Source organism: Panthera onca, chromosome D4 (assembly GCF_046562875.1).
Source record: "Panthera onca isolate mPanOnc1 chromosome D4, mPanOnc1 haplotype 2, whole genome shotgun sequence".
Lineage (NCBI taxonomy): Eukaryota > Metazoa > Chordata > Mammalia > Carnivora > Felidae > Panthera > Panthera onca.
Genome location: NC_138351.1, coordinates 13466206 through 13486306, shown reverse-complemented (window position 1 = coordinate 13486306; position 20101 = coordinate 13466206). Strand labels below are relative to the sequence as shown.

General features: G+C 45.4%; 1 protein-coding gene and 1 pseudogene across 3 annotated transcripts in view; both read right to left on the bottom strand.

Moving 5' to 3' along the window:
* Positions 1-20101, bottom strand: part of MAMDC2 (MAM domain containing 2) — a 172694-nt gene that overhangs the window by 49638 nt on the left and 102955 nt on the right. For all 3 annotated transcript variants that reach the window (XM_078436031.1, XM_060610093.3, XM_060610091.3), the window contains exons 6-9: positions 17835-18091; positions 13488-13581; positions 6272-6415; positions 1897-2162 (exon numbers count right to left, since the gene is read on the bottom strand). In XM_078436031.1, the coding sequence (XP_078292157.1) occupies positions 1897-2162; positions 6272-6415; positions 13488-13581; positions 17835-18091 (761 nt within the window). The remainder of the gene's footprint in view (positions 1-1896; positions 2163-6271; positions 6416-13487; positions 13582-17834; positions 18092-20101) is intronic.
* LOC144613981 (dolichyl-diphosphooligosaccharide--protein glycosyltransferase subunit TMEM258 pseudogene) lies at positions 3153-3984 on the bottom strand (annotated as a pseudogene).

The window sequence follows — 20101 nt, the reverse complement described above, 5'->3', positions numbered from 1 at the left end:
CCTTGATTATGTGAATCTGGTACATGTCTGCTCATGTGTGTATGTTACCATAACTACTTGCCAGAGTTACATAATTGATCATGGGAAACAGTTTAAGCCTTTGGGATCCCTAAGAGGCAGACAGGCTTGGATACCTCCTGGAGAAACAGATCAAAGAGCAAAGTCAATGACATTGGAAATGTCAGATGACATGTATGGAAAGATAGGCTCCCTCAGGAAATGTTAGGAATTGGCTAGCCAGTCAGCTTAGATATGAGTCTAGACTAGGATGGAGTAGGAATGTGGCACCAGAATCATCAACTAGCTTTCCCTATTACCCAGGAGGTGAACAAAATATCTGTTTTTTCAGGGGAACAAAGTCTGATGGAGTTGACAAGGGGATACCTATAATGACACTACCTATTTAATCAGCATAAAAATAAGAGAAGCTGCACTCAGGAGGCTGTGGTAAACCTTTATGCTTACATTCTTCTAGAGGTATCATAAATTGGCTCAACCCCTTCTAGAAGTAAGTCAGGGAGGTGGCCCTGTCATTATAAGCACAATTTCGTCTTGCCTAGCAATGGAAAAGAACTTTGTAAAGATTTTCAAAGATCTTGGATTAGTCATTGAGAAAATTTAATCATGCCCTGGTGGGTATTCCAATGGACTAAAAGTAACCAGGAATCATTATGATGGGGATGGCATACCAAATTTCCGTAGCAGAAAGTTATGGATGGATCAAGTCATGATTCTGTCTGGATGGTTACAACTAAGACAATCTTGAGCCATTAATGTTTGTGAAGAAGGTTTCACTGTTCTTCCAGGTTTGTATCTTTCCTGAGGGAAGCTGGACTTTGGATTAATTCCTAGTTAGTAAATGTGATCAACTGATTGATCCGTTCACTGAACAATTTTTTCTGAGCTCCCCTTGTGTGAGTCATTTGTTTGAAGGAAGGGACCTTTCTGACCCATCTTTAGCCCATCTCTCTCAGAGTGTGGATTCGTGAGATATTTTCTGGTTGAATGAGGGGCTGTAAAAAAACCGGATTTGCCCATACTGGTTTCATGTCTGGGTTGTAGCTGACAGAATTTATTGCTTCTGTAAAGCTTCCTTAAGTTTAGGAGTTGTTCAGCTTGGGAGACTATAGTTTTCTTTTATATTCCTCTTGCAGTAAAGCTCTCTTTGTATTCTCATCACTCTCAAAATCAGCCGCTGATGGTACCCTTACAAGTGAATCCTCTCTGTCTGGGTTAGCTCTCATTTTTTTACTGAGCTTCCCTACTCTGTGTTAAGATAAGCTTTAGAGGGGCACCTGGGTGCCTCAGTCGATTGAAAGTCCGACTTCGGCTCAGGTCATGATCTCGTGGTTTGTGATTTTGAGCCCTGCGTTTGGCTCTGTGCTGACGGCTCAGAGCCTGGAGCCTGCTTCAGATTCTGTGTCTCCCTCTCTCTCTGCCCCTCCCCAACTCACATTCTGTCTCTCAAAAAATGAATAAACATTAACAAAAAGTTAAAAAAAATAAAGCAATTAGTATTCCCACAGGCACACATGTGTATTGTGTGTGTGTGTGTGTGTGTGTGTAAAAGAGAGAGAGAGAGAGAGAATTCTGGTTTCAAATTAAAGTTTAGCTGTTGAACCTGGACTGTTTATATATTCCCCGCCTTCGGTCTATTCTCAGGGAATCTAAGAAATAAACAAGTGAATCCTCTAGGTGGCCATGATTCTGAGACAGAAAACTGAAAAGAACTTGTATGTAATATCATTCGTGCATGGCTCGGATACAGTGTAGTGGTGGGGCTTTCACTTTGAACAGAAGAAAAATAACACGTCGGCCAGGTGAAAATAAACAGAAATTCACTAACCCAGCCCAGACACGGAAGGGGAGCAAAGGGTTTTGCTGGCTCTACTGTACCTTGGTTGGCATAGGCTTCTTGAAGGTGATTTCAGCTTGCATCCAGACACCCCTTGGAGACTCCAGCACAGACCAAATTTTCTCTTGAACTACGTGGTTCTCTTCAAAGATGTAAACTGCTAGGGTGTCACTCATTTTTAAAAACCCATAGATGGCATAATAAAAACGTAGACAATACTGCAAATTTCCCGGCAGGGATGGACCGTAGAGCCTTCCAATGTAGCCAGGCTGAGATGTAAACTTTGTGTTGGCCAGCAAGTAATACCCTGCGAACCGGACAGAACATTCAGGAAATCAGCAATGAAAAACTTACATAATCTAGCCCAGATTATCAAATGGAAAAATCTGGCTGAAAGTAGTGGAATTTGCCAACAGACTATTTCCATAAGCTTAAAAAAAATTTTTTTTCAATGTTTATTTTTTTTTTGAGAGAGAGAAACAGAGAGTGAGTGGGCGAGGGGCAGAGAGAGAGGGACACACAGAATCTGAAGCCGACTCCAGGCTCCAGACTCCAGTACCCGTCAGCACAGAGCCTGATGCGGGGCTCAAACCCACAAGCCGTGAGATCATGACTGGAGCCAAAATCGGCTGCTTAACCAACTGAGCCACCCAGGCGCCCCTCCATAGGCTTTAAATGATAGAACATGTTTTGTTAAATCTGTGGCTTAAAAGTGACAGAATATATCCACGTGACGCTATTACAAATAACACTTCTCCAGTTCTAAGTAAACTTCATAAACCAGTGTAGATGTCCACCTGGATATGCTCAGGTTCCAGGCATCGGTGAGGATTTGTGCTTTTCATGAAGCAAAAGGGATATAATCATCTTGGGACTCCAGCTTCCTGGGGCAACCAGGCGATACAGAGGGCATATCTAGCACCAGGTCCTAGTGAATGTAAGGCCCAGAGCAGATTTTTCCTTCTTATCTCTGCAGCGACCAGTGGAGATAGAGAGATTACAGGCTGGCCTGGCAGTCCTTGGAATTTGGATGCTTTCACATGAGTAGTGTTATGGACTGAATTCTGTTGTCCCCCAAATCTATGTTGTTGCAGCCTGCCATTCAACCAAAAAATATCTCTCAAGTACCTAATCTGCACAATAAAAGGGTCCAAAGAAGAATAATTCTTTCTTCTAAATAACAAAAAGAAACATAAGGTCAAGAACCTCTCCTCTCACCTAGCTCCAGACCCCCAGGGTAAACTTAAAACAGATCCATGCATTCAAGAAAACCTGGGTAGAAATGAAAAAAATAATACCCTACTTTTCTTTCTTTCCTTCTTCTGTTCCTCCCCCATCAATTTTTTCCCCCTTTTTTTGATAGTCACACATCTGCCTTTATTGGGAGCAGCAGGTGGGACACCCCCAGCAAAAGTAAAAAAAAAAAAAATTAATTTACAAAACCAGGGATTCAGTGAAGCCTCCTGGTTGGAACCCTTGGGAACGCACGCAGACACCAACCCAGGGCAGTAGGAAGAGGACTCCAAAGCCCATGAAGGCCAAGCCACCACGGAGATGAGGAGCTCTTTGTAGGTATCCTGAGTATACGTGGAGGAGTAACCTCATACTAAAGAACCAGGCCACGAAGAACATGCCAATGGCCAACAGCACCACGTCAGATGCGGGAAGACAGGAGCGTTCACTGGGCTGGTGTATCTGCTCATGGCCTCGCGCTCCATTTTGCCAGGCACAGGGTAAGCCACAGCTCTGCCACTGGAATAACGTGTCAGCTCTTTGGATCGCCTCAGTGTTCATTTAGTTTAGCCTCACCCAATTATTTAATTCATGTGGCAAAAGGTTCTTGGGTTATTTCCCGTGCATGGACTGAGTCGTGTCCCCCTAAAATCCACTGACTGAAAACCTAATTCCCCCTAAAATCCACTGACTGAAAACCTAATTCCCCCTAAAATCCACTGACTGAAAACCTAATTCCCCCTAAAATCCACTGACTGAAAACCTAATTCCCAATGCAACTTTATTTGAAGATTGGGCCTTTAAGGAGGTAATTAAATGAGGTTATGAGGATGAAGTCTTAATCATATAGAAATGGTGTCCTCCTGAGAGGAAGAGACACCAGAGACCTCTCTCTCTTTTTTTTTTTAATGTTTATTTTTGAGAAACAGAGAGACACAAAGTGCAAATGGGGGAGGGGCAGAGAGAGAGGGAGACACAGAATTGGAAGCAGGCTCCAGGCTCCGAGCTGTCAGCACAGATGTGGGGCTCGGACCCCCAGACTGCAAGATCACGACCTGAGCTGAAGTTGGAGGCTTAACCGACTGAGCCACCCAGGTGCCCGGAGACCTCTCTTTCTCTCTTCACGTATACATGTGGAGCAAAGGCCATGTGAGGACACAGTGAGAAGGCGCCATCTACCTACAAGGCAGAAAGTAAGGTCTCGCCAGAAACCAACCCTGACAACATCTGTGTCTAGGACTTTCCACCTCCAGAACTGTGAGGAAACACGGTTCTGCTGTTCAGGTCACACAGTCTGTGGTACTTCACTGGGCCACCGGGGCAGATTAGTAGGGGTGGCCATGCACAGCCACAGCAACATTCTTGAAACATGAATTTAATTCTACTCTTCTCTTCCCTAAAATCTTTGACTGGTTTCTCATTTACTTTATAAAAAACAATCCCCAAATGCTTACTCTGGCCTGCCATGCCATGGTCTACCTCCTAACTTCATTTTCTTCCACTCTCCTGCCCTCAGTGCAGCCGTACTAACCTTCCAACTACTCGGGGTGTCCCGTTCTTCCCATGCTCAGGACTTCACAGATGCTGTTCCCTCTGCCTGGATTCCTCCCCCTCTCCTGGCTAATACCCTCTCTCCTCAGAAAAGCCTTCCCAGGATCTCCTACCAAAATTAGGCTCTCTCCCCTAATCTCTCTCAGAGCCCACTTTTCATTTCTTCCATAGCACATACCTTATACGTTTATTTGTGTATATATCTGTCTAACATTTCTCTTGCCCGTTGAAATGACTGTTAGAAAAGAATACACGATGACAAGTATAAAATTGTGAGGTCCCTGTTTCAAAGCCCTTCCCGGGCCCTGTGCAAGTAAGGTGCTCTGAAATGTTTTTTTTTTTTTTTTTTTTAATTTTTTTTTTAACGTTTATTTATTTTTGAGACAGAGAGAGACAGAGCATGAACGGGGGAGGGGCAGAGAGAGAGGGAGACACAGAATCGGAAGCAGGCTCCAGGCTCTGAGCCATCAGCACAGAGCCCAATGCGGGGCTCAAACTCATGGACAGCGAGATCATGACCTGAGCTGAAGTCGGATACTTAACTGACTGAGCCACCCAGGCGCCCCTGAAATGTTAAGTTTCATCAGTGTATTAACATACCCCAGTGCCTAGTATATAAACAGGCATTGAATAAATGAATTAGACACCAACCCTTGAAAACAAGCTCTTTGCATCCATCTCTACGGGAGTGGGTTTCACAGGGGATGCCATCAAAGTAATTAGGTAGGTTCCTTACACAGGGGAGCTCAAACTGGTTTCCAATAGTTCCTTGTAGACCGAGCCATCAAGTGCCCCGCCCCTGACATTTTCCCAACAGCTTTTTTAGCTTCTCTTGCCCTACAATATCTGTTTGTTGAGTAAATCACACATAACAGGAAATTTACCATTTTAACCATTTTAAAACCTACAGTTCAGCGGCATTTAGTACATTCACCAATGCTGGGCAACCACCACCACTGCTTAATTCCAGTACATTTTCATCACCCAGAAGGAAACTCTATACCCATTAAACAGGAACTTCCCATCCCCCGTCCCCAGCCCCTGGACAACACTAATCTGCTTTCTGTCTCTATGAATCTGCCTATTCTGGATGTTTCATATAGTTGTAATCTAATAGCTTTTTTTTTTTTTTTAATAGCTTTTTAAAGGTACTTCTCCATAGGGGCACCTGAGTGACTCAGTTCAGTTAAGCCTCTAACTTTTGATTTCAGCTCAGGTCATGATTTCTCGGTTTGTGGGACAGAGCCCTCCATCGGGCTCTGTGCTGACAGCAAGGAGTCTGCTTGAGATTCTCTGTCTCTACTTGTCTCTGCCTTTACCCTGCTCCTGCTCCCACTCTCTCTCTCCCTTTCTTTTACTCAAAATAAATAAATACACTTTAAAAAAAAAGACAAAAGTACTTCTCCACCTGAGGGGAAGAGCAAGATAATGTCGAAAGGTTTGACTATTTAAGCAACTGGCAAATCGAATTCTAAGTTTTAAAAAGAGGCCAAACACAAGATTGCCTGATCGCATTTGTTTTTTCACAGCTGCCCTTTTTTGTTTAAGTTGCCATCTTGATGGGTGTGGAGTAAGATTGGCAGCTGGAGCACTCCCACCCCCGGCGCCCGGTGGGCACAGCCCCCAATTTACCGATGCCTGATGTGTGGTCTCCGGCCCGATACATGTTTGGTTTTACTTTCACCCGGGTCCAGCCTGGACCTTCTTTGTCTTGATAAAAGTTGCAGAGATCTTCCTCGAAATTGCAGCTGGCTTCCATGGCACTGAAAGGAAGTTCTGAACAAAGGAGAACCAAAGTTAAAGAGCCAGACTCAAGGGTCTCAAGGGACTACATCAACGGGTTGACAAATACATACATATTCGTGCCAGGGGAGACGGAATACATAAAACACACAAAAATATTTTTACCCTAATGGCATGCTGGCAGGTTAGCATCAAGCTAACATCTCAGCATGACAGGAAAATTGTTCTTTTCCTCCCTAAAGGGATGGAGAGAAGGAGCTCTGTTCACACTCTCTATAAAAAATAAAGAAGTACCACACTTCAAAAGACATTTCCTTTCATAATGTAAAGACTGGGAACAATTATTCACATAGTTCTTCACAATTCAAAATTCATTCATAGAAAATTAAAGAGAAAGAAAAAGATAAAGATTTTAAGGAATTCTTAATTTTTCTCTAAGACAGGTATTTTAGAAATTATATTTTCCAGAAATGATTTTCCTTTGTTGATCAATCTGTGTCACCAGCACAGCTGCTGTCTGTTGATAATTGATATTAGTCACAGGAGCTGATCTGCTTGAAGAAAATCATTGCTCAGTATAAATCACGAGGTTCAAAAAGTCACACCAATTTCATCACCCATACTGCTATTATTTTGGCTTTTGCTGAATTCTGGTATCATTTACCCTGGTCTATAAATACCACCTCATTTCAGATTGCCTGGAGGGAATGAAACATAAAAGATTTCTGCTTTTTTGTGAATAACTTGGTACAGCAACAAGTGATTGTAAATTTCACTGTTCAGATCATCCGAGTCCAGAAGGGATGTGACTGTCACAGTTTGGGACACATTCAACATAGCCAACTGTGATCCTGTTCTGCAGGCTGACATAATACTGGTCTAAACTTTTAGGGCCAGAGAAAGAGGGCACTGTTTTGAATAAATGGGAAATTACCTCTAGAGAAACATTTGAATTCTGGGAGCAGTGACCTAATGAAACAGGGAGCTGTTTATGGACAAACACTCACTATACTCTCAATTCCTGAATTCCCAAAGCAAGAGAGTTTAGCCCAGATTAAAGGGGATGAAAGACGTATGACCACCAAATACTACAAGGGTGCCGAGATTCAATCTTGGTCCAGGAAAACACATAGCATATAAATATAAATGGGAGGTGCCTGGGTGGCTCAGTTGGTTAAGTGTCCAACTTCAGCTCAGGTCATGATCTCGTGGTTCGTGGGTTTGAGCCTTGCATTGGGCTTGCTGCTGTCAGCACAGAGCCCGCTTTGGATCCTCTGTCCCCCTCCCTCTCTGCCCCTCCCCCACTCATTCTCTCTCTCTCTCTCTCTCTCTCTCTCTCTCTCTCTCTCCCTCCCTCCCTCTCTCCCTCCCTCCCTCCCTCCCTCCCCTCAAAAATAAACAAACATCAAGAAAAAAAAAGACAGCATTGGGACAAGTGGTGAAATTAGTATGTGGATCATAGGTTAGTTGATAATACCGTATCAGTGCCAAATTTCCTGAACTTGTTATTAATGTTTACTGATTTTTGAGAGAGAGAGAGAGAGAGAGAGAGAGAGAGAGAGAGAGAGAGAACAAGCAGGGGAGGGGCAGAGAGAGATGGAGACAGAATCCCAAGCAGGCTTTCCATTTGGGGCTTGAACCCATGAACCATGAGACCATGACCTGAGCTGAAGTCAAGAGCCAGAGGCTTAACTGACTGAACCACCCAGGTGACCCCAAATTTCCTCAACTTTATAATTATCTGATAGCATGCTGGAAAATGTGCTGGGTTTTAGAAACTACACACTGAAGTATTTAGGGTAAGGGGCATAATGTTTACAACTTACTCTTACATGGTCAATAAAGCAAATGTGGCAAAATGTTAATTTGTAGATCTGGGTGAAGAGTACATGAGAGTTCTTTATAGTATTCTTGAAAATTAAAAAAAAAATTTTTTTTAATGTTTATTTTTGAGAGGGACAGAGTGTGAGTGGGGGAGGGGCAGAGAGAGAGGGAGACACAGAGTCTGAAGCAGGCTCCAGGCTCCAGGCTCCGAGCTGTCAGCACAGATCCCCACGTGGGGCTCGAACGCACAAACCATGAGATCATGGCCTGAGCCAAAGTCGGACATGTAACTGAGCCACCCAGGCACCCCAATTCTTACAAATTTTATCTGAGTTTAAAATGATACTAAAATAAAGTTCTAAAAACTCTAAATTAAAAAAATAAGTGACCAAAACCACATTACAAACAAACAAACAAAAAAAGAAGATTAGGAATAAAACATTCCTGTATAATTGGATCCCAATGGTATCTCAGGAGACACACCCTGCCAAGTGTGCAAGGAAGGCATCCTGATGAGCCAGAGAGGAGATCAGGAAATAAAGGGCATTCTCAATGCTCTGTGACAGGTGGGCCTGCCCACACATTGCTAGGCCTGGCTCTGTGAGCATCTGGGAGTATCTTTAAGCCATGAAAATAAAGTCTTTGAAAAATGAGTATGATGTTCACACAGACAAGGATCCTCTGACACCAGCCCCCCCCCCATGCAGATTTGAGACAAGGGGAGACCCCATATTGGTTAGTTACCCCCCTGCCACGTGGTAATGAAAAAGTAGTTGAAAAGGCACAATCTACAGATGCCCGTCTAGTTCAGAAAATGGTGTAGTGCTCCCAAAAGCCACACACAAAGAGAACAGCAGGTCAGTGAAATCACTCATCAGGAATATATCCCAAGGAATATCCCCCTGGGCAACCACAAGAGAATCATAACCCATTTATTAGGTGGGCATGAGAGGCAAGAGGTGGTATTAAAACTTAAAAGTAAGCATGGATCAGTTCACTCCATGGTGACACTGAGTCACGCAGAAAAGATTTTTCTGAGAATGCGATTATATTCCCTTGTTAAATACCTAGTCCTAGAAATGGATTTGTCTGGGGTCCTGAGAAGGTCTGATAAAAAGAAAATCTCAAAAGCATAACTGAAAGCCTAAATCGTTTTCACCCAGAATGTTGCTTCTGCTATGAGACAGTATCTAATTCCTGAAGACAGGGCCAGAGGGCCTGTTTGTGACCCCAAATGAGCTCACCAGAATCTGGGGTGGATGGAAAGCCTTTGCTTAAGGCTTGTTTCAGAGCATATGGGCTGAGTGGCCATCACAGTTGAACATTAATGACCTATTTGAAGTATAGGGAGGAATCACAGGCAGTTGGAAGCCCTTGAACATCAGTTGACCAGAGAGGAAGGAAGGAAGGAAGGAAGGAAGGAAGGAAGGAAGGAAGGAAGGAAGAAAGAAAGAAAGAGGAAGGAAGGAGGGAAGGAAGAAGGGAAGGAAGGAAGGAAGAAGGGAAGGAAGGAAGGAAGGAAGAAGGGAAGGAAGGAAGGAAGGAAGAAGGGAAGGAAGGAAGGAAGGAGGAAGGAAGGAGGAAGGGAAGGAAAGAAGAAGGGAAGGAAGGAGGGAAGGAAGGAAGGAAGGAAGAAGGGAAGGAAGGAAGGAGGGAAGGAAGGAGGGAAGAAAGGAAGGAAGGAGGGAAGGAAGGAAGGAGGAAGGGAAGGAAGGAAGAAGGGAAGGAAGGAAGGAAGGAAGGAAGAAGGGAAGGAAGGAAGGAAGTCCCCTTGAACAAGGTACCAAAAGGCATCATGATGTAAGATTTAGTTTATTACTTGCTTTATGACATTTGCACTTTTTAGAAATGAAAGGCTTTGAAAATATTCTAATCAGGTGGAAGGAGAAGCCATTGGTAGCATGTCTCATCCTTTCCCCTGCCCCATGAAGTTCATGGAGATAGACTCAGTATCAGCCCCAGACCTCTAAAAGCTCATCAGCAGCCTTTTAATCATCAGCCCCTGCAGTGCTAGAGAGATCTGGGGTGCAGCGTGGTCTGTAGGCTGCTACACTTGTACAGCAGTTTTATTTTAGCAGGAGCCAGCCCGAAAGTAGGCGGAGACAGCTCAGAGCTGGCTTGGAGACAGAGTGAGCGAGACCTGGCGCCAGGCTGAGGAGTCTTGAGGGAGTAGGGGCTGGGCCACTGACCAGGCTGTGGAGATGCTTGAGGTCTGAGCTAAGGCAACTGCAGCTGTAACCAAGGCAACCACCGGAGCCAGGTTTCCAATCAGACATCAAGTGAGCAGTGTGTTGTTGGTGGATGGGCCAAGCAGAAATCCTTTGAAGGGTACATCCATGAGTGTCAGGACCCTTCCAGTCCCGGAGCCAGATGGGTGGACCCTAGCCCAGGGAGGAGATTGGGCGTGTGTAAGGCAGAAGAGAGGGAGCTCTTAGTTTGGGGTCGGGCACTGAGCCAGGATCCCTAGGAGTGGATGAAATCACCTGTTGGCCATTCAAGGATTTACAGCCTAAAAGGAGAGCTGATTCCTACCTTCTAGATGTTAGGCCAAACATGGTGGTGGATGGGGAGGTTGTGGGTGGAAAAGGCTTGGAAGGGAAGTGCCCTAACTCAACTAGGGGGCATGGGGAGTTGTCACTGTCCTCTGGCAGCATCCTGGGGGAATATGTGCGGAGCTACATGACTCTGGTGTTTAACACCTACGACACTGTGATGGGTCCTGGGTCTGGGAGACTGGATTAACTCTAAGCCCAACCAGATGGTGGGAATGAGATGTTTCATATGTTGAAATAATTCCTGTCTCAGCCTACTCAGGGAGAACGGGGGAAGAAAATGCTAGATCCAGCTGGGAAAAGCAAGTCTGGAGCTAACCAAGATAAGGAAAAAAATGTTGGCACCTGTTATAAAACAGAAGGGCATAAACTATTTGTGAAATGTAAGATGAAGTATGGAAACTGGAGGGCTCAGCTTGTAAGACTCAGAATCTGGCCCACAGCTGCTGAATGAAAGGCATAAAGCAGGCTCCAGCTCACCCATTCACCAAGCTGGTGCCCTTTGCTGGTTCTCTAGTTTCAATCTGACTCCTTTGTTCCCCAGGGAGTGGATGGGAGTATTTTGAAAATTCAATAAATAACATGAAGCCTCAAGGCCAAGCATTTTCTGTGTGCCATACTCTGCTCAGGCCTTCACGGACATTAACCTTCTCATCTTCCCAATGGTGTGGAACAGATTCTTCTACCCTTGCCCTATACATGTGGAAACGGAGGTTAATCAGACAGAGAGGTGAATCAACATGCCCAAGGTCACACAGTTTGTAAGCGGCAGAGTAGGGACACGAATCCAAAGTCCTGGCTCTGTAGCATAACACTGCGATCATGTAGTTAAACCATTTTAAAGAAAGTCGCTACGTTGGGAAGTTCTCAAGACCTATCAGAACCTTGGCTAACCTAATTACATGAAAATGTGAGTCGCCTGTGCTCCCTATGGAGGAGGTGTCTTTATGCGGGCTGAATCTTAGAGACTGAGGGGCCACGGGTGCTTTTAACAAATAGTCCTTATTTTGCTGAAATCTTTCTTTTCACCAGTCAGTGGGAAAGGGTTCACATAGATTCTGTATGTTTAAAAAAAAATTTTTTTTTTAATGTTTATTTTTGAGAGAGGCAGAGCGTGAGCTGGGGAGGGGCAGAGACAGAGGGAGACCCAGAATCCCAAGCAGGCTCCAGGCTCCGAGCTGTCAGCACAGAGCCCGACACGGGGCTCGAACTCACCAACTGTGAGACCGTGACCTGAGCCAAGGTTGAATGCTTAACCAACTGAGCCACCCAGGCACCCCAATTCTGTATTTTTTTTAAAAGGGAGAGTGTTTCCAAATATTACTTCTAAGATGGCTCAGTAGATACTGTTACCTCCCCCCCCCCCCCCCCGCCCACCTCTTCATCCCAACCTCTACTCCATGCAGGTATTGAATAAAAACCTCTTTTCCATATGTATAACTTGGAAATATAAAAGTTCAATGTAAATGCCTGGAGACAAAAAGGAAACTTTCTAAAAGTAATGACAAGAGATTATGAAACTACTATTAACATCACTGAAATATTAGCTGATGAGATTAGGGAACAGTCAGATTTGGAGAAGTAAAACAATGTTGGTGTCTGTTCTGTCCAATTTTAAAGACTCTTAAAAATCTTTGATTACAGTTTGTATTCAAACATTTTAATGAAAATATGTAAACATGTAAACCCTGTCTAGCTCAATCTGTTTCACCAGCTTCCCCCCACTTTTTAAAAATTAGAATTAGTAAAAAAAAAAAATAGCATTTGGTTTTAGCACATTAGAGTGTTTCTCTCTAATTCTGGAATAACACTTCAGCTCAAGTAGAAAATATTATCTTTCTCAGTCGCCTTGCTGGTAGAATATATCTGAGACCATATGCAATCAGACACCAACTTTTATCTTAAGTGAAAGTCAGACTACAAAGGCCATGTTCAAAAATGTACTTCTCATGCTTCTAAACTCAGAAGGAAGGCTCATTAATAACATGGGACAACCGCTATCTCCCTGGGGTCTGTCAAAAAAAAAATTCCCTAAAAGGTAAGGTCCCCTGCATTTATCTGGGCCAGCATGAATACAGTGTCGTCCTTCTTACTCTAGGGCATTTTTTAACTTACTTTGAATCGATTTGTTTACCTCGTTCCCCAGAAAGTAAGAATTCCCTCTCTTTTCCAAACACCAAGTTTATGGAAATTATAAAACTGGCCACCATAAAAGAATGTGCAGACTTACTTAGAAAGAGAAGTTAAATTAAGTAGGTAACATTTAGCCCAAATGCTAACTGTATCCAACACCAACATCTTTAAACGTGAAGACATTTATAGGTTTTGGATACATAAAATTGGGAAGGATTTTTATAATTCTACTCCGTAGAGTTTGAGAGTTTTTTCCACCTACTTGGCCACCTGTATATGGATCTAAGCTATCCTTTAAAGAGAAAGATGGGGAGGAAATGTGTTTGTATTCTTTGATTTTCATTACCTAGTAGGTAGGGACGATGAAAGTTCCTTAACACCTGACAACTGCCCTGTGGGTTCAGAAAAATTAAATTCACACTGCGAGGTGGGGGAGAAAAGAGTAATGTAGCAGAAAAATGACTATTCAGTTAAGTAATTTTTTAAAGGAGGAGATCACAGGAGAGGTGAGGAAATTAGAATTAATTCAAGTCCTGACCACAGGTGTCTATCAGGAAAATTCCATATGTAAAGAGAAAGAAAAAGAGAATGCTTACCTGTCTGATTTTGGCAGTGAACAGGAGAGAAAGAAATATCATCCAGGGCAACATACCCTCCTTTAGGACCATTGAAAGCAACTTCAAAAATAACCTGCAGAGAAAAAGGTTGTATTATTACAGGTTTACATATTTTCTGGTAGGCTTCAGAGCTCTTAACCGTGATTTAAAATGATGTGTCGGGGCGCCTGGGTGGCGCAGTCGGTTAAGCGTCCGACTTCAGCCAGGTCACGATCTCGCGGTCCGTGAGTTTGAGCCCCGCGTCAGGCTCTGGGCTGATGGCTCGGAGCCTGGAGCCTGTTTCCGATTCTGTGTCTCCCTCTCTCTCTGCCCCTCCCCCGTTCATGCTCTGTCTCTCTGTCCCAAAAATAAATAAAAAACGTTGAAAAAAAATTAAAAAAAAAAAAAAAATGATGTGTCAATCAAGCCAGGTGATGGCAAGTTATAAGTACTGAGGAATCATGTTCCTAAATCTGAGGCAGCTGCTGTCTTGATCTCTAGTTTCTTTTAGGGAGAGGGAATCCTAAACCCTAAGTTGTATTTTATTGGTGGACTTGTCCCCCTCCCTTGAGTGTATATCAGTCTCTGACAGAACCACTGAATTGACGATTTGTATTATGACCTTCAGTTAAAGAAACAACAGGCTACTCGCAGAAGGCTGGCTCGGTTCTCCCAATGCCCTTCCCACAGAACTAAGCCCCTCCAGGGCCCTTTCCCTTTTCACACATGCAACTCTGTGTGAGGGTTCTGGACAAAGATGCAGAATCAGAGATGATTATCTGTCAGCTAAGGCAAAATCAGGCCCCAAATTCTTTTTATTTTATTTTTTTAAATTTTATTTGAGAGAGAGAGCGTGAACGCATGCACGCACATGAGTGCGGGAGGGGCAGAGGGAGAGGCAGAATCTGAAACAGGCTTCATGCTCAGTGCAGAGCCCAATGTGGGGCTCAGTCCCATGACCCTGGGATCATGAACCTGAGCAGAGACCAAGAGTCGGATGCTCAACCGACTGAGCCACCCAGGTGGCCCAGGCCCCAAATTCTATGTATGGACGTTAGCATTTCAGCATGTCCAGGCACGTTCCAAGTGGTTAGAGAGAACATGAGGTTGTTAATGGGTCGAACCCTTCCATTTTCCGCCCTTTTCTGCCGCCGACTTCCACTCTGAGGTCAGTCGACTACCTTCTGCCTGTGACCATGGGGATCAGGTGTGGCGAGCACTGCGGGGGAAACTGCCCCAGGGTGTGGTCCACTCCGGTGAATTAACGTGAGAAGATGCAGGGTTTGCAGGGCTTGAAATTCCAATGCCTTCAGGACCAGGCAGGTAACAGAAATACATGACGTGAGCTTAGTGAGACGCAGGAAGAAAGGGTGCAGAACGCATCCGGGAGAATGCAAGCCGGGTCTGAGGGGGGGTGGGGAGCTGCTACTCACTGCTGACGTGTGGGAGTCCTGCCTGAAGTGTCCGGACCTACCAAACTGGCAAGGGGATCTGGATCTCCAGATTTTTATTTGAAATCTTTGGATTTTTTCAATGTTGGCAATGAATTCAAACAGGCAAACAGACACCACTCTAGCGGCCAAGCAAATCGTTGTGGGCTAGATTTGACACCTAGGCTTCTTAGTTCTCAACCTGTTCTAAAGAGAAGAGTGTCTCGGAGGCAGACAGACCAGAGTTCAAATCCCATTTCTGTCACTTATTAGCTGGGTGACCTTGAATATGTTGCTAACTCTTTCAAGGGCTTTCTTCTGTCATTTATAAAACAGACATAATACCTGCTACCTTATAGCACTACTGAGATTAAATGAGATAAGGTGTATAAGGCCCCTCGTATGCAGTCAGGTGCATATAGAGCTCTGTACTTAATTCATGTCTATTTCTCCAGGTTGACCGACCCCCTCTTGAACTCATATTCAGGTTTGAGCCTCATTAGCCACTAATTAGCTCAAACAGGTTCCTTCCCTCCACCAGGTGTGAGTTTCTCCAGTTTTGAAAGAAAGAATGTGGACACGATGGTCGTGTTCAGCTTAACGACAACGGTCCTACAGACACCTGGATTCTGCACAATCTAAGAGGGGCCTTGGAAGCCTGTCGCTGGCAAAGGTCGAGGGGAGGCCGAGAACAAGAAGGGGACAGACGTGGATCAGTGGGAAGGGGCAGTGGAGTCCACACACACAGCCCAGGTCCATGACATTTCATTTTCAGGGTGCTCGCTGATAAAGTGAACGACAGAGCTCAATCTTACTGGTGGAGGGAGAATATTTCTGATCAGAATTTGCGAATCATAGCGCATGTGCCGATGCGTTCTCTCTCGTTCAGAAAGGGGGTCTCGGGTGCTTGTTTTCCTTTCTAACATCCATTTGAGAAGACGGCGACATTAAATTCACTGATTTCTGCAGAGTGAGTCTCTTTTGCTGGCAATTACCAAGAGCAAACAGTAGCAGCATGAGTCAGACCTGCTGGAGCAAAATCACGCACCTGTGAACCAAAAGGGTACAAACTAAAGTGCAGTAGTGTCCAGAATTGTGACTTTTCAAGCACTGACGGAAAAGAAAATCCAGCAGTCTCACTCACACAAATGCCGCCCAGGGAGTTTATGGTTGGATGGAAGGAGTTTGCAAAGAAACAGTCGTCACTGCGTGTGTGACTCATTTGACTTCAACAGAAGGAAAAATTTCTGAAACAGTATGTGCATTTCTTTTCCTCTTTGTAACTCAAACTCAGAAAATTTTCCACTGGGCTGCAAGAGTGGATCAAGGCTTCATCCGACTTTGGGATAGGAAATAGCACACGTCCTGCAAAAGGCAGTGTGTTCTCTCTGGAGCTGTGTGGGGGGACAGGAGAGGATCTGAAGGGGGTAAGGGGCGTGGCAGGCATGTCTTCAGTAGCTAGAACATGTCACAAACCAGTCCAGTCCCAAGCTCCAGTCTCTGAAGCTCCACATCAGGTGAGCAGATGGCACCACTAAAAAGCATGCAGGGAATAATCTACTTCTTCTGCACTTTATTTATTTATTTTTTTTAACGTTTATTTATTTTTGAGACAGAGAGAGACGGAGCATGAACGGGGGAGGGTCAGAGAGAGGGAGACACAGAATCTGAAACAGGCTCCAGGCTCTGAGCTATCAGCACAGAGCCCGATGCAGGGCTTAAACTCACAGACCGTGAGATCATGACCTGAGCTGAAGTCGGCCACTTAACCGACTGAGCCACCCAGGCGCCCCTACTTCTTCTGCACTTTAAAGGGGACTAGGGAAGATACTACAAAAAGCACAAAGCTAGGAAGGGGATATTAACAAACCTGCGGTAACTAAGACTCTAGGTACAGCTCCAAATCTGGAACCACAATGTTGCACCCACTGATTCTAGAAGCCCTGGGGCGGCGGGGGTGGGGGTGGGGGGTGGTAGTGGTCCTCAGACAGGGCTGGGCCTCTGCCTTCAGCTCTAGGTCAGATTTCAGTCCAGAAGTTTCGTAAGTGCCTGGCACTCACCAGCTGTGTGACCCAGATAAAAAATATCAAACTGTTCGGACTCTCTCTTTTCTCCTTCCTTATCTATAATTTGGGGATAATCCTATCTCCTCTGGAGTGTTTCAAGTACCGGAACACATACATAAATATAAATAATGTATGTGCTTCAAAAGAAGGTCTGCAAGGACGAACACCAGAATGTTAGTGTTGTCATCCTTGTAGGGTTAGCCTGGGGGGTTTTGGTTTTGCTTTCCTGAAGTTTCTAATTTTTCTGCATTGGATATTTATCACTCGTGCAGCTACAAAAGTTTTAAAACTAAAGTACCAAGGCTTGTTTCAAATTGGGGCCACGATCATAAATCTATTTCTAATTTTGATGACATTACTTATACCGTCAAGGAGGAAGGAAGAAAATAAGTTGGCTTCTCTCTCTCTCTCTCTCTCTCTCTCTCTCAAGACTCTTCACTCAAGTAAGGGGAAGCTTCCTCTCTGCTCACAGGAAAGGAAAGTCAAGGGTGGGTTTCACTCAGAGGACATTCATCTCTTTGGAACTCACCAAGACCACAGAGCGAGGTTCCGAGGGGAAGTGGGCTCAAGAAATGGAGTTGATTGGCTTTTTCTCTATCTGTCCTTAAGAACAGTCTTGGTAGAAAGTGAAGATGACCAAGCAGGAAGACAGAGGAAGAGGGAAGAGAGGAGAGAGAGGAAGAGGGAAAAGTAAGGGGAAAGCAGAGGGGGCCAAAGAAGGGAAAAGGTAGATGGACACGCACAGAGAAGAACGGACGAACGTGGCCGCTGGTGTCGCCCGATCGCCAGGCCTGTGCGCCTGCGCAGAGCAGTGCGGCCAGGGCCCACGTGGACACACCTGGCGGACCTACCTCCATGGGGTACGGCGCGCTGAACTCCACCTCAGCAAGATTCCACACACCATTCCCTGGCTTGTCCATTTTCCAGATTTCCTCGTAAAGGCCAGCCCCATCCCGAGTGTAGAGGGAGAAGATATTGTCATTCCCCTGCTGGAGTTGGTAATAAAACGACAGGCAGCCGGACATGGGGGCCGTGGTCATCGGGGAGATGAGTTGCGCCACTTCCTGGAAGTGCTTGACGTAAACCGAGTCCACGTACATGTAGTGGCCTGAAAACCACACAGACGACACACTGCGTTAAGACAGGCCTGGCGGGTGGGGGTGGGGGGAAGCGGGGGGTTTCAGAGGACGCGAGACGATTCTGGCCGCGAGAAGTGTGGCCGCGAGCGGGTGGGTGTGGCGGCTGGGGAGGGGGTGGGGGCAGGGGGAGCGCGAGGAGCTCCACGTGCTCTGCCAAGGACGGGACCACACCCACCCTGTCTCTTTGCCTCACTTTCGGTTGAAGTGAAATACACACATAAAAGGTAGAAGCGTCAGCTGCAAAGTGCTGGAATGTTCGGGAGCTGAACACAGCTGTGGAAAGAAACAGAACATTACCCCGGGAGGCCCCCCCCTCTCCCAGGCTTTCTGTTGAGTTCCCAGATTTCTAAGAACATGCCAGGCATACCATCTGTTCCTTCAGGGGCACAGGGGGCCCCTTCTGTACATCTTTACAATTTACACAAAATGTCATGGAGTCTTTTTGGAGAGAAACTAAGATTTTGACTTCAGACGAGATTACAAATTGTGCCTAACAGAACATGTAGACAGGGTTGGGATTCGGGTGGTGGGGCTTGGGACACCACTCTTGGCGAGGCCTTGGGGGACTCTGACCTCCGTCAGAGGCATTTTGTGAAACAGAGAAACCGGGAAGCAGAAGGGGGCGGGGAGCCTGGATCTGGCCCTGAAGAGACCTGAGGTTGAGTCCTGCTGGGACCTCATGCAAGTTACTAAACATCTCTGGGCTTCAGTGTCCTGATCTCTACAGTGAGAACCACATACTCCCCTCCCGGGGCTGATATGAGCATTAAACGCGATTATGTTCGTGAAGTGCTTACCATGGGCTGGCACGTTGTAATTGCCTAACACAATTATAATGAAAGGAATGTCATTAATGATTCTGGTACCATGCCTTCCCCATTGTCTGTTTTGTGTAGAGGGTGGTTGTTATTATTAGCGATTTAAGCTGCAATGATGGAGGAGGGCAATGCAATGTAGCTTCAACAGAATGACCTTTTGTATTTATGAGTTCAGAACAATTACAGCTTAATATCTTTCTTTTAGTACATGGTGACTATTAACAATACTTCCTTTCATCCTCAGCAGTAAGGGGATTAGGAAGAATACAGACCATCATACACCGGATACTTGCTTTGCCTCTAGACCACCACCCAGTGTGCAACAGGCCCCCAACAAATGATTATTCAAAGCACAGATCCAGCCTCAGAAAGCTTCTCACTCAACAGGGCAGAGGGGACAGGTGGATACATCAGGGCTTGCTTTCTCCCGGCAGCAAATTGCTCAACCCCCTGAATCATCTCCCTTGTTGAACTAGAATTTCTCTCGGCATCTTGCCAGGCCGTGCAACTGTGAACAAATGGCGATCACAAACTCAGATGACCGGAGGGACCAGCCAGATCAAGTATACAAACTGAAGTGGAGCGGGTCAGGGAGAAAACAGAGTGATCAATTAGTTGCCAACATTTGAAATCCTGTTTCATCAGCAATGAGAAACGGAAATCAAGCTCCTCTAGAAATACATCAGAAAATGTGATAGCGCTGAGCCCATATTCTCGCGCTGCAGCAAGCCCCTGGGGTAAGGAGTGGCGGCCCCTCGCAAGGGCCTGTGTTCTCTGGTCCCAAGACTGACTGCATCCTTCCCTTTGCTACCAGCTGATGCCCCGACATCCAGGCTGGGGCCTCAGGCTTTTCCCACTGAAGCTCAAAGTCTAAATGTTCATAGAAAACCTATCCATCTGAAAATGATACCCCAGTATTAGTTTGCTAGTGTTGCTATAATACAGTGGCACAAATCGGGTGGCTTACACAATGGAAATATATATGTTTTTCCCAGCTCTGGAGGCTAGAAGTCTCAGATGAAGGTGTGGGCAGGACTGGCTCCTTCCCAGGGCCGTGGAGAATCTGTTCCACGCCCCTGCCCCAGTGTTGGGTGGTTGACTGGCAATCTTTGGCCTTCCTTGGCTGATAGATCTCTGCCTTCATAGTCATATGGTGTTCTC